We start from the raw sequence: 27,285 nt of genomic DNA on the forward strand, positions 1-27,285 counted from the left end.
CAAGAAACAACTTTTTCATGACTAGTTCTTGCTAGTGACAACAGAGGAGGCAATAATCTGTAAAAATAATTTTTGATATACTCACTTGTTCAAAATTGAATTTTATTTTCTCAGTAGCTTTTGACGTAACTTACAAATTGTTATCAAAAGATTAAATCAAAATACAGGCTTTTTATTGACATTAGACAAATGTGTAATAATACCTCTTTTATTTCAGATAATAATCATAACTTGTTCTTTATTTTAGTTGCGACTGATTTTAACTATGATTTTAACTTCCACAATAAATAAAAAAAAATATAAATTGTTTCGTGGATGTTCTTTCGTTGGAAAATAAAACACATCGATGTCCATTTATGAAACATTTTTAATTGTACACATAATCATACAATAATAGTACAATATAACTTATTTTTCAATAATATACATACATTATCTTCATTAAAAATACTATGTGATCCTACCTTGAAAGCAAAATGAGTCATGAATAACATAACAAAATAATACACTTCTATCAATGAATTTACATGTGATCATTAATTCTCACATCTTACTCAAAAGTCTATTTAAAGTAAAAAATAATACGTATACCGTCTGTTTAGTATACAACAAGAAAATTACGAAAGTTTTTATCCTCTATTCTAAGGACATAAATTTTAAAACAACACATCACACTAATATGGAATCCCATTCAACATACGATTTTTCTTTGTACAATAATTATTTTACATCGTATACATAGACGCCACAGTTAAAAATAATAGTATATCAATCGATTTAGCACGGAAAAATAGATTTGCTTCTGATGGGTTCTTCCTAATTTTCCGGCGCTAATTGTGGTTGAAATTATTGCGTCAATTATTTGTGATTCAGCAGGTTCATGATTAGTTTTCTACTTAATTTAACCGTATACATTTTGACCCGGTTTAGGTAAGGTATGATGATTGATTGATAACAGTTAGTTGAGATGCTTTTAAATAAAACTGCTCCAGAGTGTACGCTGAAATGACAATTCCAAGCGCATTTGTCAGTCTTTTCCTTCCAGTTGTGTTTAGTCTCACAAAGGAAGTGCCTAATCAATAATTTATGAGTTGATTTAATTTCGCTGCGACCACTGTTCAAGACCGTCAAATCCGCATAGATCACTTCAAAGTACCTGCTACACATCGGTTGTAATTAGTTGGTATTGATTTAAAATAGTACGGTTGTCGGAGACCTTTGTGTAACTCAAAGCAACTAATATACAGAAGCATTGTTGTGGGTGTCGTAGTTGATCTGCAGGTAAGAGGGAATGGCGGCGTTGAGTTCGGAAGCTCTCCGTCGCAGCGCTGCTATGCTATGGCCGCGCCACACATCCTCCTCTTGATCGTTGGGGGAGGTGCCCGACGCCACTGGCGGAGTGGTCGCACTCGAGCACGGTATTTGTGGGGGCGGCGAACCACCCGTCCCACCATTTCCGTTGCTACCGCCACCGTTGTTGCAGTACGTCATCATGCTATCACCTGCAACGGATAAATCACCGGAGTCAGTCAGATTCACGCCGATTTATCACTGATATTAATCGCAAAGCTCACATTATTCTATTTTCATACACCATTATTTTACACACTTCGCTGTAAATAAGCCCGAGCTTGCATTATTTAAGTGATAATTAAAGAACATTTTTCGAATGCTCACAATTGCTTTCTTTTAATGCGAGCAAATTAAATCGAAAATACACTAATTTTGTCTAAAATGGATGTTTTGTAACTAATTGCCAGCAAAGATGGGCATCAGTAATCAGAGACTGGCAAAAATGAGCTTTCATGATCCAATATTGAATAGAGCTTTTAAGGTCCTGTATGAACCTAAAGCTTATACGAATTATAAGATTTTCAACTTGCAAAATGCAACTGCGTTCTAAAGCAAAAGTGGTGACATTTATTATTTTATTGCAAAGTACTTCAAGTCAAGTCTCTTACATGTAATTTAAAAATGTACTAAGTACTTTTAAATGCTCGAAGTCAAATCATTATGGCGTAAATGCTAAAGTATCAAATAACGAAATTCTCTTTAATTCAATGATTTCTATTTTTATTCATATACACCGTACGGCATGGCAGCAAAAATTTTATTTTCTTTTATTAATTCTTCAGTTTTTAAAGTAAGAAATCTGAAATTAGAATATCTAATAAAAACACTTGTGGCATTATGACTATTATTGTTACTGCTGTACTAATTAAATTGGTTATACCTATAATAATTATTATAAGTAGATAGTTAGTTAGGTACTACTTATTAACGCATCTAAAAAATATACCTAATTATTGTAACACTGTTTTTATCGATTGTGCCATTTTTACAACAAATTTAGTTTTTAAAAATTTTATTACAAATACAAATATTTTAGAGAACAGCTTTTTTGTGTTAAATTTAGATAAAAGTATGTATATAAATTATTTTAAGTTTTGCCAAAATATTAACTACGAACCGCCTTAGCTAGAAATAAAGAGAGATATTCCATAAGTTAACGTAAAGAAAGACAAGGTAAAGCTTAGTAAAGAAACTGATACACAGCATTTGCTCCATTAAGCTCAAAAGCTCAAAAAGTTATGTAATTTGTGTAGGTACTGTGTGATACATACATAAAAAAATTTAAAAAAATGTGTTATATTTTTGTATGGTCCTTCACTGATACTCTTTAGTTGTTCGTGTATAGGATTGAAAATCCAAGAAGTTTTTTGTGTATAGTATCTAGTTTCATTATGTCAATAAAACCAATAAAGCTGTAAGTACTAGTACTATTTGATTTGATTTTTATATTTAATATTAATACTGCGCTTCCCAAAGAAAATAATATTTCTGAAAGATATATAACCTATAAGTATACAACTAAATTGTAAGAAAAAAAATCAATTAAATAGTTGAGCTGAAAACGCCAAAAATATAATAAAAATAAAAAGTCTTCTCGAACTAACCCTAATAGAATGAAATTCGAAGTTCACTCTAAAATCATGAACACAAAATGATTATACCCATTATGTTAAATAATTTGGTAGATACCTAAAAATTTATTATCAAAAAAACTGATTTTATTTATACTACTATAGCGACTTAATTAAATGTTGGGTTGGATGTTATATTTATGGCAAATGCATAACTTCTTGTCATGTTTTTTTATTTTTCTCTTCTTCAAAAGATTGAAAATAAACAGTGAGTTGGAGCAACTGTATATTTTTTTCTAGAAATCCACTAAAATACTTTAAATTGTATTCAGTTATCAATATAATTTAGTAACAACTTTGAAACTAGCTTTAAATTTGTATTGAAAATTGATGTGTTTCTATTGTTCTGTAAATTGATTTTCATATAATAAACTGATGATAGTATGTCAAATATTTATGGAAATTTACATTAAAATATAGGACACAATTTATTAGTTATGTAATACCATTTTAATCTAAAACTATTTTTTATTACACTTTTCTGCGTCTTAAAAAAGACATCTTAGTTGTAGCTTGAAAAGCAGGTTAGAACTGAAGTTTAATCAATAACGATTTGTAGCCCTAGGTGTATTGCCACTGAATAAATTGAACTATTTTTCTGGATTGGATTGCGGAACGTAATTCTTTGTTTTTATTGCAAATTTTAAATAGTATTTCCTTATTTTGTTGTGGGTGTTTAAGTGTAAAGAGGCTTGATTATGAGTTTCAATTAACATCGTTACTAAAACCTTTAAACAAAGAGCTAAACAGCTTTTAACTAGATGTTCATTTATGGAATACCGGTGCATAACTAGGTACTACTTAAATTGATTTCCCTTCTAAAATCTTTATAACCAGTTCATAAATGATAGTTATTAACAGGTCACTTTTTGACAAGCGATTGAATAAGAATTATCACCATAATAGAGATCTCTGAAAATTAATTGGATGTGGACGCTACGATTTAAAGAAATTATTATCAGTTATCACTCCTTTGTTAACATTCATAAAAATAGTTTACATTTATAACGAATTCTTTAATTAACACACAATTTAAGATTTTAACTGCTTCGTTAGCGCGTCGAATAATACTTTTACTTTTAAAATTGCTAACATGATGCCTACACGCCTTGACGAAAAGTTTTGTTTAACGTGACCACTGTACGGGAAAAATATTCACTCAAACTGGACAGAGTCATAAAAAGCCAAGGCAAACAAATTTCATGTAAATGTTGTATTAAGGGGAATGTTGTTTTAGTGTAAATCTGTTTGCTTTTGTTTCATCAATTATTCATACGTATGTAGAAAGGCATCGTATATTTTCAAGCGTTTCTAATGAAACTCCCAATCCACCTGCACAAAATTTCAAACTGGATTGGTTGAAAAAAGTGAGCACAATTGTTTAAACGGTTTTAGAAAAATGTGAGTTCACTTAGCGAATGCGAGTTAAGAAATAGTTAAAGTTTCTATAGGTGATTCTCTTATGGGTGAATTAGCAAGACATTTGGTGTTTTATGTGCAAACATATAAAAATGACTATGTACTATCATTTTAAAAGAGTGTTAATTATTTTAAGTATACGGTAATGGTTTCTCCAAACACAGGGGCTACTAATGTAGAGTAGTTACCTGTACAGGGTGTTTCACAGTTGTGATTCATTCACTGCGCGGAAAATTTTTCGTTTAGCGTTTTTGCTAGAATATGTGAGAGAAATTTCGCACATTTTTCCATTTGCATCTTCATGTTTGAAATGTATTTAATGACTTAATGTTTACTTAAAAATTTGTTCTTTGTACAATATTTGAAGTGATGCAGAAATTGATATAAAATAAATAAAAAATACGTGGTAGCTGTGAAAGAAATCATGGCAAACACGTTAATGGTAAAACATGTGTGCAGAAGTAATTAGAATAGTTGACGCGTATTTCGGTAGCGGGTAACGAGGCTGTTTCTAATCACTGCTAATTGTATGTTTTGTGGTGCCCCGGCCCCCGGGGCCCCTCTCCGACTGCGGAATGCCGCACCGAGTTGTTACTTTCGACCGAAGGTGTCAAAAGTAAATGTCGTGGGTTTGTTTAACTTTAATTTATACGGTCGAACAGTAAATGTTTAAAACTCATGTCTATTAAACTTTATAGACCCTTACCTAACGAATTGAGCCCGTAGTGGGCCTGGTAGACGGTGCTGGCGGCGGCCGTGCTGATGGGCAGCGCAGGGCTCAGTCCTGAGCTCTGGTTCAGTTGTCCCAGCGACTGGCCGAACCCGCCCATGGACACGGAACTCTGACTGAGTTGGCCCAAACCTGTAACATATGGAAAAAAATGTTTCATCCAAACGAGAGATGCTTGCTTTGGTTTGAATCAATATTTGGACAGGATTTTAGGAAACGTTTACCTGTCGCCATCCCAGCGACGCCCCATCGGGACTCCGACGTACTAAACATGCTGGACCCACAGAGTCCGTCACCCATTGCCCCAAATGGGGGAAGGCCGTGCGAAGGTAAGAGAGCACCCGGAGTTCGGAACACGTTCGTCGTCTTCTTGCGCTTCTTCCACTTCGCGCGCCGGTTCTGAAACCAGACCTGAAACAACGTATTTGCTCTTGAAAAGATGTCTCTGAAAATTTTAACAACGTGAATATTTTTTATGTAAGCTTATTGAAAAGATTTTTTTACAACCCTGTACACTTTTTATTAAAGTGCAGACGCTACAGAAATATTCCGCACAAATAACCTTCATTAACGGGAGCAATGTATGTATTAATTATTAATCTAGATTTTAAATCAGATTTACACAAAAATTGGTTTTAACACGCTGATCGAGTCAGTACTACCTCTGTTAGAAACTGTTAGAAAATAGGTAGTATTTCAGTAAAATGTGGAACTTTCAAAAAATGTTTAAGTTACAGTTGTAACTTAAGAAAATAAACAGAAAAATAAGTCATATACAGTTTACAGTTAAACAAAATCTATTTTAACAGAGTTTGTTCATAAGCAAAGAATGAGGTATTTATCTAGCAGTAACGCATTTAGCATTATTTGTTGAAATTCTTCCTATAAAAACATATCTAAAATCAGAGCAAATACCTAGAGCTTTTTAAGAAGCATTTTACTGTTGTAAAATAAAACTACTTATTTAGGACTTGTTTATTAATATTCTCTAAAAATGCAACTTACGAATCTTAAGACAAACAGAGACAAATTACAAACTTGTATCTGTGCTGATCTATATAGTTTAATAAATTTGAGTTTTAAATATTTAGCTTAAGAATGCCAATGAGAATAGAACAAAAAAGTAATTTCCATTGAACGTTATCGCAATAATTGTTGATTACAACAAAATACTCCATAATTTACAAAACTATTGTAAGATATCAATAAACGGTCAAGTTTAAAAAGTAATTGAATTAAATATTAAATTTAACAAAATGTTTCCAATTGTGATGATCCTTTAAACAGACAATAATAAGTATAAAATCGAGACATATCTACTTTTAACACATCTTATTCAAACTTAAAAGAGAAAAAAACTTTTACAAAGAATGGTCAATTTAGAAATATTCATTGGAAAAGAAACTGATTATGGTAAGTATCAGGAAATTTTTAATTTTACATCTTGAACTGCTATAAACGCCAACAATAGTATCACAAACTTCTTAGTATCAGAATCTTATACTTTTGAGTACCTAGTATTCGTGACTACATGAAAAAAAAATTCTGAAAAGGTAGGTATCTACGTAATTATTAATTAACAATTAGAATTTTTTTGGAATTCTATCTAAAAAAATATAAAGATTCTTGACCTAATTTAGTTTATTTTTGAGTTTTGTAAAAGAATCTAGTAAAAGAATTGGGCTTTTGCTAAAAAACTTGCGAAATATTTGAGTTTGAACACGAACTTGTTACGAGAATCAACCTTTATTAAAAACAAATTGATCTACAATTTATCTACGATTTTTGAGCTCAAATGTAACAGAAAACTGGGGAATTCTAGATGGTTTAGGCGACATTTACAAAATAATCAAGCAACAGTTTTTTGTTCAGTTTTAATCGCCTTAGGATTGGTCTGTTTTACAGTTGGAAGTGCGATATCCCTCCCATATCCAATGATAAACGGTTCAATCGTCTTGAAATTTTTTGTGCACCAGATAAACAAGTAGGAGGTGATTTTTATATTTTTATTGGTCAATTACTTATTTCTGGGACAAATGAGACTCCAGTGAACCGACTTGACCGGTTTTTTTCACAGAACGGAATTTCGCCTTAGTTGCGAATAAAATGGCCGATTCTGCTTAGTTTTTGAAATACTTTTTTTTTGATGAAAACACACATTATTTTTAACTTTTTAACACAAAAAATAAGAATCCTAGAAAAGTAGAACTTTCACACAACTAATAAAATCTACACTGTCGGATTGGAAAAGTTAATAATTACAATTAAGATAATTAAAATAAATAAATTTTAAATCAAAATTAACAATTGGCGAACTTTGAGAATTTTGAAAAAACAAAAAGGGTGTCAAAAATTTCTATTTTTAAGAAAACTTTATTTCGAGTTTAAAAAAAAGCCCTCAAAAAATGCGTGTTAGGCAAGTTTTCTAAAATCCAGTCTCTACTTATTTACTAATCTAGATTAAGCTAATTTAAAAAAATCCAGTTTTTTATATCATTGAGCAAACAATACATCTGTGGTTTCAATTTTAGTAAAACCAGATTAACCCATTGCTACAGTGCGTCTTCATTTTACGAGTAACAAAATAAAAAATGTTCTTATTTAAATAAAGGTGAAAACAAAAAAATCTGGCATGTAAAACACTGCACGGAACATTAAAATTTAATATGAGGAATTTTATTGAAAACAATATCAGTAAACAAAATTTTAACCAATTTGCTTTATAAACCTCTGTTTACGATTTTTTAGGAAAATAAATTAGAACTATATTTTATGCCCTTTATGCAGGTGTGTAATAACAAGCAATTCCACAAAACCTGAGTGGAGACTTGTCATAAAATTAATAATTACCAGAAATATAAAAATAAATTTCTGCTCCGCTTTAACCTGCCTATAGAGTGTGCGTGAAATAATTTTTAATAGAGGGTTGATCACTGAAAGTCGCATTATTGAGCGGCCTCGCCCGTGAATACCCGCTGAGTCCTGACGTGCCAGAGCGCGTCCTGACATTCCCCAAGCCTCCACCCTCTCCGACTTCAAAGTCTGCAAGACAGCTGCCTGGAGCCACTTTATGAGAACTCAATTGATTCTACAATTCGGTTGCAAACTCAAAAAAAAAACACGCGCAAATGATAAACGCTCCCAAATGATGCCAAAGATCAATGGGCAGAAACGGCGAATAAGCGACAAACCATCACTCTCAAAGTAAGAGGTATAAATCTCGACGGACCCAAGACTAGCCAGATGCGAAAAGCTAATGGCGTTGGATTATTTAACATCCATACATCTCCCGCCGATGGATAACCACTGTCATGTGGCCCGGGAGACCTCGCGGGCCTCCCTAGATACCACTGTGCGAAAGTGAAGAAATATGTTTGATTTTGGGCGGAGGTCAGCGCTAAAGGTGATCGATAAATAATAAAATCAGCTAAAAAACACTGGTTACTCACACTCATTTCGCCTTCTACTGAAGCTAAATTAGTAGCAATATTGAATATATAAATTTATAAAGACATATTCACGTAGATAATTGATTTTGTTGCTAGATAAGGTCGTTCCTATGTTAACATTTTTTTGAATAATTTATAAAGATGTAATACAACATTCAGCGTTTTGGCTGTTGGGCGTTCTGCTAAAGTCAAATTAAGAATTTAGCTCACTCACTGCCCGATAAAAACAAAATACAGTTTTTTAAAAACCTACCAATAAAATTTTTGATTGAGACCTACAGTCTCTTCAATCTCTTCACCGCAATTCTCTTTAAAAATTTTATAAATTTAAGACCTCGATATTTTCTAAAAAAATATTCTTAATTTTATAAAAGCGTTTTGTTTATTTTAATCATATACAGAATGCTTAAAAACTGGCGCACCAACTCAGTGGTACGTTATTGAGAAGCAAGTGCAGATTACGGGAAAAATGTTGAAAAAATTCCTAAAGTCATATTTTAAAAAATCTGGAGCTACAAACTTATTGTGTTAACTTTTTTAGTTTTCATTATTTTTTTATGTTCTTATGTTTCATACCAGGTAATCGTTCCGTAACAAAACGATGAATAATTATTTTTAAATTTACTATCACATTTTAGCAGTTTTTTTAATTTAAAAATATTAAAATTTATCAAAAAAATCACAATGTGTAGATGTGCCAACACTGGGAATTATTTCCTAGGAAACCGTTTCAAAAATAATTTATTTTTATTGTTGCTCAAATTCTATTGCGATCATGGCTGTTAGACAACGTTGCCACATATCATTTATCTAAAATCTGTTATTTATCAATAACTTTAATACAAAGAATTTTTTTTCTATTTTTACCTTTATATGTAACTAGTTCTCTACCACACATCACTGAGTTGGTGCGCCAGTTTTTGAGCACGCTGTATTTCTTCTGAAATTTTGATTGAATCTTTTTTTTAAGAAAGTTCAACAGTTTCTAGTCCATCAGTATCAATAGTATATCAGTATCATAATCAAACAAAAACTGCTTGCAAGGTGGTTTCGCCTGGCTGTCTCCTGCCTACTTTTGGATTCCATGTTTTCACTTTGAAAGAATTTATCAGTTTTTAAAAGCGCTAAAACTGAAATCTGTTCGGAGGGAGAACGGGTGACTTTTTTAAATTTTATATGTTTACTGACCATAAAACTAACCTGTCTGTATTTACAAACAGGGTGAACAACGTACGTGCCGATGGGGTAGAAACTTGTGATATTCAACATCCACATGTGAAAATGCTAACCCGGGTGTTGTAAATACGTTTTTCCATCAAACTCGGCCCTAAAACACCTTAACATCTGCTCCTGATTTTGGCCTTTTCTCCAAATTTGTGTTAGTTGTCGGACGTTGGTAGCTATCGAGTCATCGAACGGTTCTCCCCGCGTCGTAATATTTTATAACATAACGCCCTGATCGGGCTTTAGAACTGCCGTAAAGGTAATCGAAACTCGTAAACCCTAATCCTCTATAGAAATTCATGGCAAGGTCTCGCCACACAGCCCCAGAATCCAGTCGCAGTCCCGCGAAAAAGTCAAAACCGGAATTTCACTAAATACAAAACGGCATAATGGTCGCCTTGATACGTGGAGAGATTTTTAATTCCGGGTGCAAGTCGGTGTAGCAGTAAGGGTGGCGTGAAGCAGGGCCAGTTTGATCATACATCAACCGCGCCCCATTAGGGATTAATGATGCCAACAACGCCGAAATTAACTCCCTGCAGGCTTACCGCGGCAATAACGTTAACATATTAACCATTTGTTAGAATAGCAATATAGCCACAGCCTTATCCGCCGCCTAGTCTTTATTACGTTCGGATCGTAAAGCGAATTTATTTATAATGGCACACTTTCAACACCAGTTCGGTTAATAAAAAAGTCATTGTTCACTAAAACATTACTTTAAATGGCTGTAAACAATACGAACAGTCAAATGGATCGTAAAAATGAGTCAATCTCAAAAACTCGCGTAAATTTTCACAAATGCCTAATCAAATTATTGTTAAGTTTCAAGGAGAAAAAAACTAAAATCTGGACCAGTTATAAACTGGAGTGTCATTAGAAATTAAAGTTCAAAGTAATTAACATAGTAATTTAAAATTTTTGATAAGCTCATTAGCACAGTCATAATTTTCTATTTCAAGACAGTTAAAACAATAATCAGCCATTGTTAATTAATTTGCACAATTAATATTTACAAATTTATAGGTAGCGATTTGTTACTTTTACACTTCAAGTGGTCGTTGATAGTGATTTTTTGTATTTAACAACAATTTAATACTTCCAACGTTTAAATGAGCCTCTTTTTGTATTATTATTATTATTGTTGATAGTATTATTAATTTTGCTAAAATAAAACAAAGGGAATAAGAAAACTACATCCGAATAAACGACGAATAAACGATTTCGTATTATTACAGAAAGACCAAAAAAATTGTTTTACTCGTAAACTATAACAACGCAGTGGTACTTTTGCTGTTTGTGAAGATCTCGTACCAAACGTTTCAGAAACTGAATTGCCAAATATCGGACGTCAAAATAGACACTTTTAAACAGAAATTTTGAGACAGTTTTGTGTTTTGTGTTTGAACAAAAGTTAATATATTTTTATTTTTTATAAATACGAATACTGGTCTACGAATACTGTGAGGGTGTAGCTGTATGCTAAACTTATGCTAGATGTAAATAGCAATTTATTATACTTGTAAGCTATTTTCTGCAAGGAATCAAATTTTTTAAAATTGTCTTCATCAATTCAGTAGACATTAGGCAACATGATTTGCATTTGTATTATTTATAATAAAATATAATACAATAAAAAAAGAATAAGTAACAGAAAAAATAAAAGCCTTTCAGAAGCTATGAATTTGCAGAAGTTTTTAATATGTTTTTAAATTGCAGAAATGGTGACTTTCAAAATATTTTCATAAATTCATTCATAAATTATTTTTATGTAGCTCAACTTTTTGATGCAAAATTCTTCAGACAATTTTTTTCCCAAACTTTCGAAGTTATGAAAAGATAGGTAATCTGAAAATCAGTTAATATTATTTGAAAAAAATTACCATCTTGGGCCTAACATTTTAAAACACTAAAATAATTTTTTAGAGTTTATTGGTAAGACTACCACTAATTTTTTTCTGTCTGATACTTGTATCGTAAAGCAAATGATGCATGCTGAAGTAAGATTTTGAGAAAAATAAACAGACAGTTCAGTTTTTCTAATATGATACGATGACGAAATTATGATTCTTAGAAAGTCTTTCATTGAGTGTAAGTACGTCTTGTGATTAGTTAAAACAAGCTTTTTTATTACATATTTGTGAAACCACAACATCACATTATTTTAAATTAGTCACAGGTAAATTTAAAATGTTTTTTTACCGCAAATTGTGGTTAAAACGTCGGAAAAGGTTAAGTGGAAAATGAGTAACTCCTATTCAAAATCGTTCATCAAAATCTGACTATTTTTAGCATATATTTTTTGATTAAATAAAGTATTTAACTAAACACTAATTGTTCTAATTCGCTAATTGTCAGTAGTGCCCGATATACTATTTATAGTCCCCGAAAAGTAAAACATTTACTTCCTAGTTATTTATTTGATTTTGAAAATAATTTAATTAAAAGCGTCACGAGTTATAATTTTATATCGAATTTATATATGTATAATATTGATTTATACTATTTATGTAATTTATTAGAATAGTCGCAATATATTTAATTGAAACGATACGCTGGGATAAATAAATGTTTAAATCTCTAATTTGATTATAAAGATATGAATACCACAAATTGTTAAAAACAACTCTGGTATAGTATCCAATAATGCAATTAGATTTTACTTTGCCCACCCTAACCCTTATTGTGTAAACATCTAATAGTGCATCACCTCGATATTGACGATTAAGCGTGATCGCTTGTCGCCCTCTTAATGACGGCCGTCTGCACCCTGCAGAGCATGAATCACAAGTAAATTAAACAGCAGATGAAACGCCGAAAACCAGGTGATCCATGTTGATCCATCTGCTTAATCGCTAAATCAGGCTGACCGAAAGATTTAACTGCACCGCATGGTCAAGTGGGTGCGGTTTGGACAAATTAGATCGTTATTGAGGGCCGCTACAGTCCACACTAATTCACCAAAGCACAATTTAAAAACAAACCATGGAACACGAATTTCTAAAATTTTGTAGATACCAAACACCAATTTTTCATATACCAGGTGGTTCTCGTAAGATAACGAGCTGTCTAATGTTCAAAGTTATCTTTAATAATTTTCTTCCGAGAAAATTGAACAGTAACCGGTTTTTATTTAAAAAAAATTCTTTAATTAAATTAATTGCAATTAAGTTTTTTGGTGGAACTTAATTTTTCAAATTTATTAATTGCTAACTGTCTGGAATTATACTGCTTATAAAATAAATATTTTTAAAATTTTCTCTAGTTTTATTTATTTTTATATTATATTTGAGATGCTTAAGTCTGGTTACTTTAAAGAAAAAATTGAGGAAAAAGGTTAAACTTTGGGATTATGTTAAACGTTTTAAAATAAAAAAATAATTAAATAATTAAAAAAAGGAATACTTTGGTTATACAGAACAATCAAGAAGAATTTAGGACTTACATTTTTGTTTTTATTAAAAATTTTTCAAATTCTAAAGCCAGTGAGAATACATAATTATTTGAATTTTTTACAAAAATAACAGATGCATATTAGTTTATTTTATTTCAGTTTGTAATTTTTGATCAGTTTACTTAATTTTTTGTTTGGACATGAAATCGATTTGTCGTATTAAAAGCATTACGTGTTGTTAATGTGGCATGAGCCAAATAACGCAACAGAATAAATATTTGTTTTCCTATGCCGAGATTTATATCGGAGGGTAAGTTTCAGCACTCCCTTCGGGTTAGACGCGACAGGGCAAACACCCCATCCACAAAGAGCCACGCTTCATTATACAGTCAAATGTCTGTATAAATGCTTAATGAAGAGTGATGATTTGATAGACCAAAAGGGCACACAGTGCTGCAAGAACCATTCGAGTCGTATCAAAAAAACGTAAATCCAAATAAATACAAAACCGCTGAATTGAACATGAAGCAGACATAGATGACACAAATGGAAACTTTTGCCGGAAGCTACAAGAATATTGCATTTGTTTTAGTAAGTTTAATGTAATAATTCTGAAACACATTTAGTGTTAGTCGGCTATTTTTCATTAGCCGTGGCAGTTCTTGTACATTTTGTTAAAAAAGTGACTGATGCATTTACAATTCAAATGGCTTTTGTGACGTTCAAAATCGACATTTTAATTAAGGCAAAAAGGAAGGAAAGGCACATTGCAGTATTTAATCGCAAATTAATCAATGCCGAACGCACAAACCCGAGAAAGTTTGTGAGGGTTACCAGAAGCTGCAAAGCTCCTGGTCTTCGGCGTCTAACCCTCAACTTAATCCTGAAACACCGCAGGATTGCCAACTTAGGTAAACTCGTGCCGGCCTAATTAATACAAATTGAATCAGATTTTGCAATTCGGTGGCCGAGACTCGTCAACTTGGCCTTCTGTATGCTCACGGCAATAAAAGCAAACACCTCTTATCACAGGTAGGAACTTGCATATACCGGTGAATATTAGCTACCATAAAATTTAATGGGCCGATCGTGTGGCATGAAAGCCCTTCCGGTTCATAAAATTCTTTCAAGTTGCCGCCCCAACCTGTTCGTTAAAATGAAAGATTTTATTGCTTAATCACTCACTTGGACTCTCGATTCAGTTAGGCCGATCCTCATTGCGATCTCCTCCCGCATGAAAATGTCAGGATAGTGGGTTTTGGAGAAACACCTCTCGAGTTCGTTCAGCTGTGCAGGCGTGAATCGTGTCCTGTGCCTTTTCTGTTTTGTGGGCTTGTCGCCGTCGTTCGAACTGTTGCTACCTAGAGAATTGTTCAGCGAAGGTAGACCGTCGCATAATCCACTTAGACGGGGTTGTTCTAGCACTTTTAGCTCGTTCTGATGTCTTTTCAGGTCCTCGCCGCACATTTCCTTTATGCCTGAAATGAAAAAATCTTCATTCAATTATGGTGGAAATTCACTTGTACTATAGTTTAATTAAGAACTTCGCTTCATGTAAGAGGTGGGCTAATTTCTGCATTCATTAATTTACCAAATGAAAGTTGCTATTCCCTAACTAAAGATTACTTGATTATTAAAAGAAAAATGAAGTGGTCCACAGCCGCAATCATTTTACTAACATTTAATTAAAAGTCGTGGCGTTAAATTATATTTAAAAAAATGTTAAATAATATTATAAAGGCAATAAACAGCTTCTGTTCTTTTTAAATTAAACATAGTCCTTGCCTTACTTACATGTAATAATTTTAGTTTGTACTACAACTATTTTACTGTGGACGTAAAAATGCATATGTAGGTTTTCTAAAATTGACGTCGATTTTTTTCTTATATATGTGGGTTTAATATAATTTGCGTAAATTTATTGTTTAGGACGTGCTAGAAGAGTTCAATAAAAGCTAGACTATCTGAACTTATTTATTCTAATAAGTTTAGTTTCTATAAATGTGGGGAAGCAACAATACCATCAAAGAAAGGCCAGTAAAGATAGCAATAACAAAAATATTTATATCTATTTTAAAATGGTATTTTTTGAGGTTGCTCTTGTTAATTTTCTGCCCAACTATTGAAATCATCTTGTTCATAAGTCATAAACTGTTGTTTTATATTTTTTAACAACATAGACATAATATGATAAGGATATTATTTTGCTGACTATCATATAACATTATTAAACCTATGTTTATTTAAAAAATATATACATTACAAATACATTACAAAAATTGACGTAGAAATCTCAGTATTCAACACAATAAAATATTTACTGTATCTAGTTTTTTCTTTAAAAAAATAATTTTCCTATTTATTTTATATTTACACATACTTTTTAATTGTGGAATGTTTGTTTCCTGCAATATGTTTGAGACTTTATTACGCTTATCTTCAAATGTACAAAAATAAAAAATGCAATTGCGTATATTAATCATCATTGAGAAATTAAATTTAAAAATTAAACTAACGAAATATTGTACAGACATCAAAAACTTGTTAAAAAATTGGTACTTCGCTTGTCTAAAATGTACTAAGAAGAAATTTTCTTTTTTCACTTCAAAAATGTGTATCAGCTTGTTCTTTGATTCTAACAATATAATAATTTTAAGATTTCACCTGTTTTCAAATTTAATCATACCTACCTAAATAAACTAAATAAACTATGTATAACAACAATAGGTAAGCACATTCCAACATTAGCTACTTATTGCTTGTGTAAAAAATACATAGTGTTATATACAAAATGTATAATAATAATTATTACAAGCGTATTTCTTTAAAACAAAAAGATGTAAAGTGACTTTGGATAACAATAATAATTATTTATTAGTGAAAATATAAACAATTCTGTAATACACTCGAACTTAAAATATACATGTTGCAAGTGCTTCTTAAGAAGTCATTATTTCCCTATCAATGAAAAAATGTCATATCTATAAATTTTCGGAAAAAAATAACGTATGCTCTGTTTTGTTTGTCAGTACTACAGTGATTTTCAAATAAATCTTTGATTTTTGTTTTTACTGTTTTTTTTGTGTATTAGGAAACATTTTTCACAATTGTTTTAATAGAAAGATCTTTATATTACTTCACTTTGTTGAAAGTGAGTCAAGTTCTAAATCCAAGTTAAAACTGAAGATAATGGCAAAATAAAGAACTAAATAAATACTTGAAACATCAAAAGCCATTTTCAAGACAAAATCTTAACACAACTTACTGTTTTTTCATCTAGAAAGTCTTAAAATTCAAATTACTTATTTAGCTATGTACCTATCTACATTTTGCAATTTACAGATAGGTATTAGTTATTAGACAAATCTTAATTTATTAAATCTTTAATCAATAAATTTTTAATTATATTTAGTGTTTTCTGATTTCGTCCGCATCATAAAATCTCTCCGGTTTTGAATCATTTTTAATGCAATATCGTTCATAATAAAATTATTTTGAACTGCACTTTTTTTCAATAAACAATGGGTTACTTTTAGAGTCGCGCTACAGCAGTATTTTGTTCCCAATTCAATTTTATTAGGCTTTCTGTATTCGCAATAATTATTTATTATTTCAACATCTGGAATAAAATCAATAATTCTTCGTAAAACATTTACGATTTTTTTTAATTAAGCGTCTTTGTTTTCGATTTTAATTTTTTGATTTATACTAAGAGTCCAAACTACGTATGATTTTTTTAAAATGGGAAATAAATTGACTTACCTAAGTGTTTTTCATAATTCTAATAATATTATTAACGAAATAATAGTTATTCTCTTATGGGGAGTAAAGTTATAGTGTACAACCGAGGCATAGGTAAATTCTCGGTTCAAGACAAAACCCGTTCGACTCACAAAGATCGGTCGAGTTCATTTGAATGAAATTTAAATATTCAATATTGTTTACCAAATGTCGCGTATGAATTTAGAGTTTCAGCACATGCTCAAAAATAATAATATTTTATTCAAGCTTTACCATCAAGTGTTTTAAAAAAGCTTTGTTTTTCACGAACATTTACGTGTCTGGTGTCATTTTGATTTATTTTCTCTCTGCATCTATTTAAGTAAATGGATATTATTATTCTACTTACTACTCTAAACGTGGTTATAACATCATGTATTTTTTCAAAAATTTTTTCGGTAATTTTTACGAATTTGAGTAACAAAAAATTCTCTTCTCATATGACACCGGTCATAAATGCTATAGGTAGGTATAGATCTACAAATATTTTTGTCAAAAGGTTCATTTAAATCAAATAATTTTGTAAACACTATGATATTAATTTAAGTTATTATATCAAATCATTTGAGATTTCTGGTTCAATATTTTTAAAAATAAAAATTTAATTTTATATAAGTAAGGACATTCTTTTGTATAGATACAACAATGGTAATCGACGCTGTAACTTTGCCCGCCTATTTATGTACTGAATAAATAATTGTATAATGTATTTGTTTATACGTACCCACCATCATGGTAGATCAATAGAAAATTCCAAAATTATCACCTAACGTTTTCCTCACCACTGCTAAACATAATCACAGCGATTAACAATCTCAGTTGGTACAACAAGAGGCAACAATCACAGCTATCATTAAAATCTCGGAAGAGGTCAACACTAACGCTTCGAAACGTCGGCTGCCCCTCACACCATCATTATAAAATAAAAAAAAATCTCGATTTGTGATCACATTCCGGTTCGATTTATTCAACCGTATCGTTTCTCGTGGGGCTATGGCGCGTCTGCAGGTACCGGATGAGGACTAAAAGTATGAAAGAGTGTGTGGGCCTCCGGCTGCGTGTCCCTAATTGCATGGCCTACACAGTAAAAAAAGTAGTGTAAATAATGAACTCTAGACAACTCTATTTCTAGTTTATACAGGTCCATCTATTTAGAGTAATATTTTTTACTCTACATATAGTGTTAAATATCAGAGTGATAATAATCTAGAGTAGAGTAATTTTGATCTCTAATATAAAACACTATTTGCTGTGTTCATTAACTCTATAATACACTACAAGTGTAAATTTTACGTCTATATTTTAGAGTAAAGCAAATCTAGATTGCTTTATAAACTCTGTGAAGAGTACTACTGTTTTGGTGGGAAATTTAAATATAACTCTACGTAGTGTATGATATCAAGAGTTTTCGAACTCTGAGGGTTGGAGGTAAATTTGAATAAAACTCTATTTAGTTTTTTAAATAAATTGTTTATTATTATTACTTACAACATAGTAGAAGTAACAGAAACTCATTTAACGAATTTACATACTCTAAAAAATAAATTTGTATTTCGGAACGAGTAACCATTCGTTAGAGGAAAATGATTGTGATATATTATATGGTTCCTTATATAAAAGAAAACTAAATTCTATAATGTCAAAAGTTGGACTAATATCTGTATCTTTTAATTTATAAGAATGAAGTCTTTCGACAAAAGATTCAGTTTTCCATTTTTTTGTTACAAAAAATATCTGTTTTTCCGAGGCATCAGTATCTATTGAACATATATCAATTATTTCATCAAACTGTGGAAGCTGAGAGTTTAGGTAATAATCTTTTCCTACACATATAAACATTTTTTTTTTGTAAAGGTATCCACATTTGAACCATTTATATTGAGATACGGTTGAATCGTTTTCAATTTCATCCTCATCTACAGAAATTAAATGTGAAAATCTATAATCTTTAATTAAACATGATACAGAAGGACCAAATTGTTCACATATCTCAAATAAACTATTAGGATGAGAAGTTCCTGACATTTGTTGACAACGAAGTGCAAGAGTTTTTGTTAAATTTTTATAATTTCTAAATTTTGACGCAAAATATTTTATCATTGCATGTTTAGATTCATAACGCATGCACCAGAGGTTTAGCAATGGACCCATTGTTTTAATTACTGTTGGATAATGAAGCATAAAATGTTGTTTGGGAATAATAGGACTATCAAAGACCAATTTGAAAAGTTGATGATGAGTTTCAATTAACGTTTCAAGTTCTGTTACCATTTTAGTACAAATTCTAGGTGCAAAGACAATAGACATAATTTTTAACAATAATAGTATTACTTGAAATTTTGTGTCTACTTCGGTTGTGACATCATCAATTATTAAAGGTAAATATCTAATCAGACACCACGCTTGCACTGCTTTTTGTTTGATATTATTATTATTTTTGTCCAGAACAACTGGGCTAGGTCTATTGGAGCTATTTGTTGTACCAAAATCATATAAATGTATCCTTTCATTTATTTGGACAAGTGTTAATAATTTCGCATTCACAATTTCTAAAAGAAAAAGTTTTAATTCGTACTGAACAGTCCCTTCCAAAATATCGTGCATTATATCTACAGAAGATGTATCGCAAAGTTTAAAAAAATTAAGATCATTTAAGATGCTGCGAAATTTGATGCCAAAATGGTGATTATTGTTTCTTTCCGCTATACTGCTGTGTTGTTCGTACAGTTCACTTGTTCTTAAAGTACAATCTCTTGCTGAAAACATATTCTGCATCTCATGTTTGTGAGATAAACAAAACCGACAAAAATAATTAGCCTGAAAGGATTCAACCATTCCATGCAAAGAATTTGCAGCTAGATTATCATGAGAAAGAGATGAAATCGTGCCAAAAATTGGTTCAGAAACGCCATCTACTAAAATACCCTCAGTTTCCAATTTTTTTAAATCTGCAATGATAGGAGATAATATTTTATTTAGTGTAATGTCTTCACCTATGCAACTAGACTTCAAATCAGACGTAAAAAATAAAGCTAAAAGGTGTATGTTTTTTAAATTTGAGTTAAATGCATAGGGTAAATTTTGAATTGTAAAATATAACGCACCGATTTTGTGAGCTCCTGTCTTACTACCTAAAGGATTAACAGTTTCGAAGTCGTCGTAATATAACTGCAATTTTACAAAATATTTTTTTTGTAAAAATAATTCATTATTTTCAAGGTATGTGCCACTTGTAATTAATTCCTTTTCATGAGTAGTACACTTGAATGTTGATATATAGTCCAATATTATTTTGTTATTATTTATCAACCACTGTAGTGTTTCTAGAATAGGTACGTATTGAAATGTTCTGGGGATATTTACTTCTATTCTTGTGTTCGTACTTTTGTCGAATATGGAATCATTACGTATACCTAAATATATTTCCTTTGGCAAAACAATTTTTGAATTAATAATTTTATTTCTTTTATATGTGCTGCTATATTTATTCATTTCTATTTTAACTTTATCTCTAACACTATTTAAGAAAGAAAAAAAAAGATTTTCATTAACACTGTTATTTAACATATACTCGAACAAATTTAAAAGTAATTCATCAACCGCTTCATATACAGCTTGAAATTGTGAGTGTGGTAAACTCAGTGGCATAATTTGTTGAAAAAATATATGGAACAGTACCTCAATATCAAATGATTCATTCTGGATTTTAGTAAAAGAACCATCTTCTAATGTATTAAAATCACGATTATTATCATCTTCGACACAAACAACACGCTCATCAACACTATTAACTGGAGAGTTAGTAGTGAGAGAGCTAAGAGAAGTTATTGCAACATTATTGTCATCTTCAACACAAACACCACACTCATCAACAATATCAACTTGAGAATTAATAGTGAGAGAGCTAAGAGGAGTTACTGCAGCATTATTACTAGTCCTCTGTAAAAACTCTGTAGACCCAACCAAATTCTCATTATTTCTTAATAATTGTTTACCTAAATTCTCAGTCTCATGAATCAACATATGTTTTCTAAATCCATTAAAAGTTTTAAAATTTGAATAACAAAACTGAAAACAACATCTTAAATTAAGTTTCGGATTATCAAATAATCCATGAATTGTTCTTAAATGCTTGACAACCAAATAAGTTTTTAATAATTTCTTATTACATAAGGAACACACAAACATTGTAAATAATTACTCACTCATATAACAAAAAACTCGTATAAAAAACTAACAAAAAGAACTCTAACAAGTATACAAAATCGAAAACAATGTTATCATTAATCATTTAAGAGTCTAGTTCTCACTAGACACATAAGTGGAGTGTACAATATACCTTCGGATTCAATGTCAAAATAATAGGTTTGTATGAATTCCCAAAAAAATTTTAGTTTGTGATCGTACCTTATGTTGAACACATAATGAGTCATAAACAGCAACTGGAAAGCCTCCGCACTGGAACAGTGGTCAGGGCAAGGGATGAGCTGTCTGTCCACTACTATGTGGTACTTCGTAATTGCCCCCTTATTACTATGCCCTTGTGCCAACAGAAATGGTTGTTTTCTTTGAAGTGAAGATAATATTTCTGCGACCGGTTGATTTAGCTAAAAAAATATTGTACCTACTTAAATGCTGAAAAAATGTAAGATGGCAAACCTTTTTAAAAACGATTAACCTTTCAAAGTAGGAATATCCATTTAAATCACTCACTTGTTTTGAATTAACCCTCCATTGAAGAAGTTTGGCTAGGGCTAACAAAGATCGTGTAACTTTGTCAAATTCTAAAAAATAATAAAATTAATTTGGTAACATAAATTTGCTAAAACTTTTACTTACTGTCACTTGAACCTTCCGTCGAACCTAATATTTCTGTGGCAGGTGTGGCTACTTCACTATCATATATACTTAGAATTTTCTCTGCATCATTGTTTATTTTGGCAATAAAACTGAGTTCTTTATCAGGAAAAAGTAATCGAAAATCGTGTTCAATCTGAAACATATGAGGTATGAAAATACGTTACGTGCATAACATGCATTATTTGTTTTCTGGAAGGCAACATTCTCAGCTCATACACGAAATATTAAAAAAATATTCTTACAAGATATGGAGTGTCCAGAAATCTCGGAAAGATTGATAAAACATTAACATCCAAGGACCGCCTATAAGTGAACGTTTTTTTCATTCTGTCCAAGATTGCTTCTTGGTCTGTTTGAGGAGAAGCGTTTCTCAGAAATTCCACACAATCAGAAATTTCTGGAGTGATAGTTATTACGTTTTTATATGTATTTCTACAATCTTCTTTTTTTTCCTTCACTTCATCGGACGCGTTTTCAACAGCTTTGCGCTTCCTTCTGCGTACCGCGGCCCTAATGTCTTCATCTTTGGAATTTTTCGCGATAAAGCGTAACCTATAACTAATAAAACCTTCCCCCCCATTGTCGTTTTTATAAAAGGCTTCCTAAAATTAAAATCAATTGATTTTAAGATTTAACGAAAAGTAAGCATTCATACGTAGCCCGTTGGGCCACACGGGTTTCTCAATTTAGGAAATATTGAAATAATAGCCTGTCCCAAATTTCTTTTGGCGAATTCAGGAACTGAGATTCCATACATACGCACTAATTCAGAAGTCGTTGCATTGACTAATTGAATACGTAATGATTTTTTCAGAAAACCATTTCGACTGTAAAACTCAAAAATCTCATCACCCATTCTATTTCTTATAAATTTTTTCCACCCCTGCAAAAAGAAAAGTAAATAATTGGGAATAAAATAAAAAAGACATAAAAAGCCACACCTCAACAGACATTTCTTTGTAACCCATAGGTTTTTTAAATGTTTCCTCTTTCTGAATATTAGGATCTATTCTTTTATCACTTGGTACGACTGAAATGTTTTCACTAATTTCATCCTCACTGGTGGTACTTTCGTCAGTGTCTTGGTACTCCGTACTTATAATAGAGACAGTACTTGCTGATGCAAAATTTACTACAATAAACAAATAGAACGTAATTATGTAGAAATTGTTCAAAAATTACAGAAAAACTCACATTCATCAGCAGTAGCTCTTATTTTACATACGATTAGTAAAATCGATTCCCTCGAATTTTCTTTTAAGAAGTCAAGAATAACGTCTTCTTCCAAAATTGTTCCATCTTTCTCATGGAAATAAATTTGCTCGTCAGCGAGCTCCGGGAATTTTAATTTTGCTGAAGTTGAGTAAGCATATAAAATGATTTTTCGTTTCAATTGTATACAGGCTGTTCGTTTTTCGAGCTCCACTATGGGGATCTCAGATATTATAAGAGATACGAGGTCAGTTAAATTAGGGCAAAGTTGCGCATTATTATGCTGAACAATTACCTGAAAGAAAATTTGATGTATCGTTTTTAGTTTTTGAATTATGGAACAAAATCAAATTTTTTTAATTTTTGTTTTTATTTTTTTAAGCGAAAACTAAGAGAACTAGACGTTTTTAAATAAGACACTCTTGAGGCACATTTTTACAAGAAATCTAAATCTGTCATCGCCTTTTCCAATGCGTTCTTGATGTCATAGTTACAACACTCAACTTTGGTTTTTCTTATGGACGCCAAATTTAATACTTGTATTTTTGAAAAGTCTGTTTGTTCCTGATTACAACGATGTATCACATGATATGTTCGAATCTGACATGCAGATTAAAATTTAGAGAAAAGCGTTTTTGCAAAGAGTGCTTTAGACAAAAACGCCAAAAATTTTGTCTAACTTACTAACTTTTGACAGTTCTATTAAATATTCGAGCAGAATTTTTATAACTTTGTCTTGTTGTGTTTTGCAAAAAATAAACTTCTAACTTATCATGTCGTTTAATTATTAAATAAGTAAGCTTGGTGGAAACGGGAACCTCCCAGATCCATATTCAATTAAACTTCCAAAATCTAGCTTATTTAAAAACAAAAGTGTTGGTGTATTTTCCAAAGCACTCTTCGCAAAAATGCTTTTTTCGATTTTGGTCAGTAAGTAAGACTCGATCATATCATGTGATACATTGTTGTAATCAGAAATAAAAACACTTTTCAAAAATACAAAAATTGAATATGGCGTCCATAAGAAAAACCAAAGTTGGGTGTTGTAACTCTGACATCAAGAACGTCTTGGAAAATACAATAACAGATTTAGATTCCTTGTAAAAAAGTACCTGAAGAACGTCCTCCCAAAAAACGGCTAGTTCCTTTGGTTTTCGCTTGAAAAAATAAAATAATTCAAAAACTACAAATCACACCTCAAATTTTCTTGCAGATAATTGTTCAGCATAAAAATGCGCAACTTTGCCCCAATTTAACCGATCTCGTATCTCTTATAATAACTGAGATCCCCATGGTGGAGCTCGAAAAACGGACACGCTGTATATGTATACTAACCAATGTTTACTAAATCCTCATAAGTCGCCGAACTGATGTCGATTTTCGCCAGTTTTGTTAAATGAATGTGTTTAATTTTAATAAACATAGTGACGAGAAATGAGCAATTTTTTTCTGAAAAATGAGATAATTAGGCTAAGGTTTTGCTGGCCCTATACCGAAAATGATTTTAATTTCTTTAGTTTGTTTAAAAGGGTGTATAAAAAAGTGTAAAAACATTAATAAAAAAACTTGAAATGCGAAGCATCGAATTTTTTAACTGATGCCCTTGAGGCCTTTTTCCTACAGTATTAAATCAAACGATCCAATGAATTATGAATAAATAAACCGATTTTTCACGAATACGAGTTGAATATAATACTTTATTCTTCAAATTGGACTCAACAAGGCTTAAAATTATTTTAAATATATTAAAAATAATCTGACGTTTTGTACTGAGAAATGCGAAACAGTTGTGCAAACTTTCTTACACAGAAGAAAAACCGTAAAGTTTAGAGGTGCCGATAAATATGTTTTTAAGTGATTTATGTTTAATAGCAAAAGCTATTGGGTCAATGATGTTCTTAAAAAAATAAAATTTCGATCCCACAAATAATTTTTTCAGTTCAAGAAGACCTACGGCTTCAGTTCCAGTGCCAAGACTAATTACAAATTCACTGGATATTTATTATTTATTACTTATTACAATCGGAGAAGCCTTTTGTATCTGCGAATAAACAATATTGCGCAATTTACAACAATTAAATAGAAATTAGGAAATTAATTTTTGTAAGTATATTTGCTTACCTGAAAATATTACCTGTCCAGAAAATACATAAAAAAACAATCAACAATAAATATATAAATATATATACTTACTTAAAAAGAAACACAAGAACAGTCACACACTTATGGACCTATGTGCCAACATGTGCAATCGCATTATTCGTAGGCATGCGCATTAGAGCTGTAATTTTAGTGTAAATTAACACTATATAGAGCGATTTGCACCTAATAGTGTTGAAAACCCCTAAAAACTTTTGGCGCTAAATTTACAGAGTAATTTAGAGTTGATAAACACTGACAGATTTTTAGAGTAGTTTTCTAGTGTAATTTTACTTTTATTTAACTACTCTAATTGATGGACACTAGGATAGTGTATGTTTAGATTTATACATTTTTTACTGTGTACCGGAGCGGCCCGGCAATATTGGCTTAATGAGGGCGAGGCAGCTTCAATTTAGCCCATTTAACTAGCCTATCGTTAGTACGCTGAATCACTAAAGACTTTAGCGTCAATTAGTGCCCCCACTAACTTACCGACAGGGCCCAGATTGTTGAGCATGTTTCTGCTGCAGACGACGGTGTCCAGGCTGACGCACTGCACTGTTTATTTAATGAGTACTGATTTGATACTGAATTGTGAATATGTTGTTGATGCTGGGAAGAAGTACGAGTGGGAGGCGAACCAATGGGGGCCGAACCCCCGCCGGGGCGGAGCTAGGTGCGGAGGCGTGGCTCCTGCACTTCCATTGCACGACATGGTGGGTGTTCTTCGACCGAAAGCTCGTTCTGCTGGGCCCCGGAAGCGACCGGAGCCGCCGTACGCTCGCTCGCACGAGACTACTCTTCCACTCTTTTTAATCAAAAAAGTAATTAAACTTTTTGTATTGCATTTTCGAACAAATATTACAGCATTCCGAACGAAAATTCGTACAAGATGCCGGAACCGGAGCGCGGAGGGCCCTCCAGGTACGGGTCAGGAGAAGGGAAGGAGTTATTGAATGTTTTGTTCATTTGTCCTATTGGAGTACGGATATATGATATGAATATATCGCATATCCATTTGAAACGAAAGACGAAAATCTTTTATTATTAAAAAGCAGAAACGGTATTTTCATAAGATTTTTCTATACATACCTATCTACCGTGTGATCAAGTTCATACCCAAACACACTTAAAAAATAAGTTACTCTTGTTTTAAATTATGTCTGTCGTTTCTAATATTAAGAAAATTTTCTTAAAAACAGGAAAAATTTAACATCACCTTAAAAAATGTAGACATATTTAAAGACAAAGATATTTTTATGTGTGTTTAGATTTGAAACTAATCACACAATATACATTTTTAACATTGTTAGCTCTAATAATTCTTTACGAAATTTTTTTAATTTGCTATAAAATTTTATAGGTAAATAATAAGGTAGGTATCTGTGTTGATTTCAAACGTAATATGACCTCTACAATGCAGAAAATTTATTTTCTAATTGAACAGAAATGTCAAACACTCAGTTCAATGTCGGTAAATTTAATTCTGTACAGATTCCTGATAAATTACCAAAATTTATTGCCAATCATCAAAATATTTGCTCTCCTTAAAATAACTTTCTGTTATAGGTACGGGGTGGGGCTGCTAAAAGTGTTTTTTCTATATCTCAAAAAATAATAGTGGCGTAGAAATATTAGAGTTTTTAATTAAATACTTTACCTACCTATATTTTTTTCTGTACATGTAAATTTTTACAGCATTTTTTTACTCTTTCTTATAATTAAAATTAATTAATTAACAATACCTATTAACATCACCAAAAAAATGAAACTATTATTTAATATTTTATTAATAAATTAAATTCTATGATTTTTAGCGTTATTCTGAAACAGCAATATTTAAATGTTGTTTTTAGTAAAAAAAAATTATAATAAAACTGTTGCCAGCTACAAAATTACTTTAATGTTACAGATTTTTTTAAATGACTCAAGAAGTACTTAATAATATTTGCACTTATTTAATATTATTTATTTAATATAAAGAATTGTAGAAAAATTTTGAAAAAATTTAGAGGCTTAAGAAAAATATGTAGTATTCAACAGCAAACGCTGCCACTTATTTTTGAACTAGTTTATACTAGAAAAAATATA

At 31.3% G+C, this 27,285-nt stretch overlaps 2 protein-coding genes across 8 annotated transcripts; both read right to left on the reverse strand.

Annotated features, from left to right (window-relative positions):
• Positions 1–349: 349 nt before the first annotated feature.
• Positions 350–25,798, reverse strand: otp (orthopedia). 6 transcript variants are annotated; one of them, XM_064355286.1, is made up of 5 exons: positions 25,687–25,798; positions 14,386–14,693; positions 5,358–5,544; positions 5,110–5,265; positions 350–1,502 (listed from the first exon to the last, which is right to left on the reverse strand). In XM_064355286.1, exons 1-5 carry the CDS (start codon positions 25,709–25,711, stop codon positions 1,237–1,239), a joined length of 942 nt encoding a protein of 313 aa, XP_064211356.1. In that variant the 5' UTR covers positions 25,712–25,798; the 3' UTR covers positions 350–1,236.
• LOC135265639 (uncharacterized) lies at positions 18,473–25,676 on the reverse strand. Of its 2 annotated transcripts, XM_064355523.1 has the most exons (9): positions 25,246–25,676; positions 24,388–24,501; positions 23,035–23,193; positions 22,782–22,972; positions 22,496–22,723; positions 22,083–22,442; positions 21,820–21,973; positions 21,640–21,764; positions 18,474–21,587 (listed from the first exon to the last, which is right to left on the reverse strand). In XM_064355523.1, exons 2-9 carry the CDS (start codon positions 24,473–24,475, stop codon positions 21,264–21,266), a joined length of 1,629 nt encoding a protein of 542 aa, XP_064211593.1. In that variant the 5' UTR covers positions 24,476–24,501; positions 25,246–25,676; the 3' UTR covers positions 18,474–21,263. The 2 variants fall into 2 exon arrangements, with proteins under 2 accessions (XP_064211594.1, XP_064211593.1); XM_064355524.1 differs by having other exon boundaries at positions 18,473–21,587; positions 21,694–21,764; positions 24,388–25,676.
• Positions 25,799–27,285: the final 1,487 nt, after the last annotated feature.

The sequence above is a fragment of the Tribolium castaneum genome, chromosome 3, assembly GCF_031307605.1.
Source record: "Tribolium castaneum strain GA2 chromosome 3, icTriCast1.1, whole genome shotgun sequence".
Taxonomy (NCBI): domain Eukaryota; kingdom Metazoa; phylum Arthropoda; class Insecta; order Coleoptera; family Tenebrionidae; genus Tribolium; species Tribolium castaneum.

What these genes read in the sequence shown, in the direction of transcription:
- LOC135265639 (XM_064355523.1), bottom strand. Translation starts at nt 24,475, where the DNA reads ATGTTTATTAAAATTAAACACATTCATTTAACAAAACTGGCGAAAATC. An exon ending in TGAGGATTTAGTAAACATTG is followed by an intron (nt 23,194 to 24,387) that starts GTTAGTATACAT and finishes ACTCAACTTCAG; the next exon opens with CAAAATTAAAATTCCCGGAG. An exon ending in ACAAAGAAATGTCTGTTGAG is followed by an intron (nt 22,724 to 22,781) that starts GTGTGGCTTTTT and finishes TTCTTTTTGCAG; the next exon opens with GGGTGGAAAAAATTTATAAG.
- otp (XM_064355286.1), bottom strand. Translation starts at nt 25,711, where the DNA reads ATGCTCAACAATCTGGGCCCTGTCG. An exon ending in CGTCGCTGGGATGGCGACAG is followed by an intron (nt 5,266 to 5,357) that starts GTAAACGTTTCC and finishes CATATGTTACAG; the next exon opens with GTTTGGGCCAACTCAGTCAG. An exon ending in CTACGGGCTCAATTCGTTAG is followed by an intron (nt 1,503 to 5,109) that starts GTAAGGGTCTAT and finishes TATCCGTTGCAG; the next exon opens with GTGATAGCATGATGACGTAC.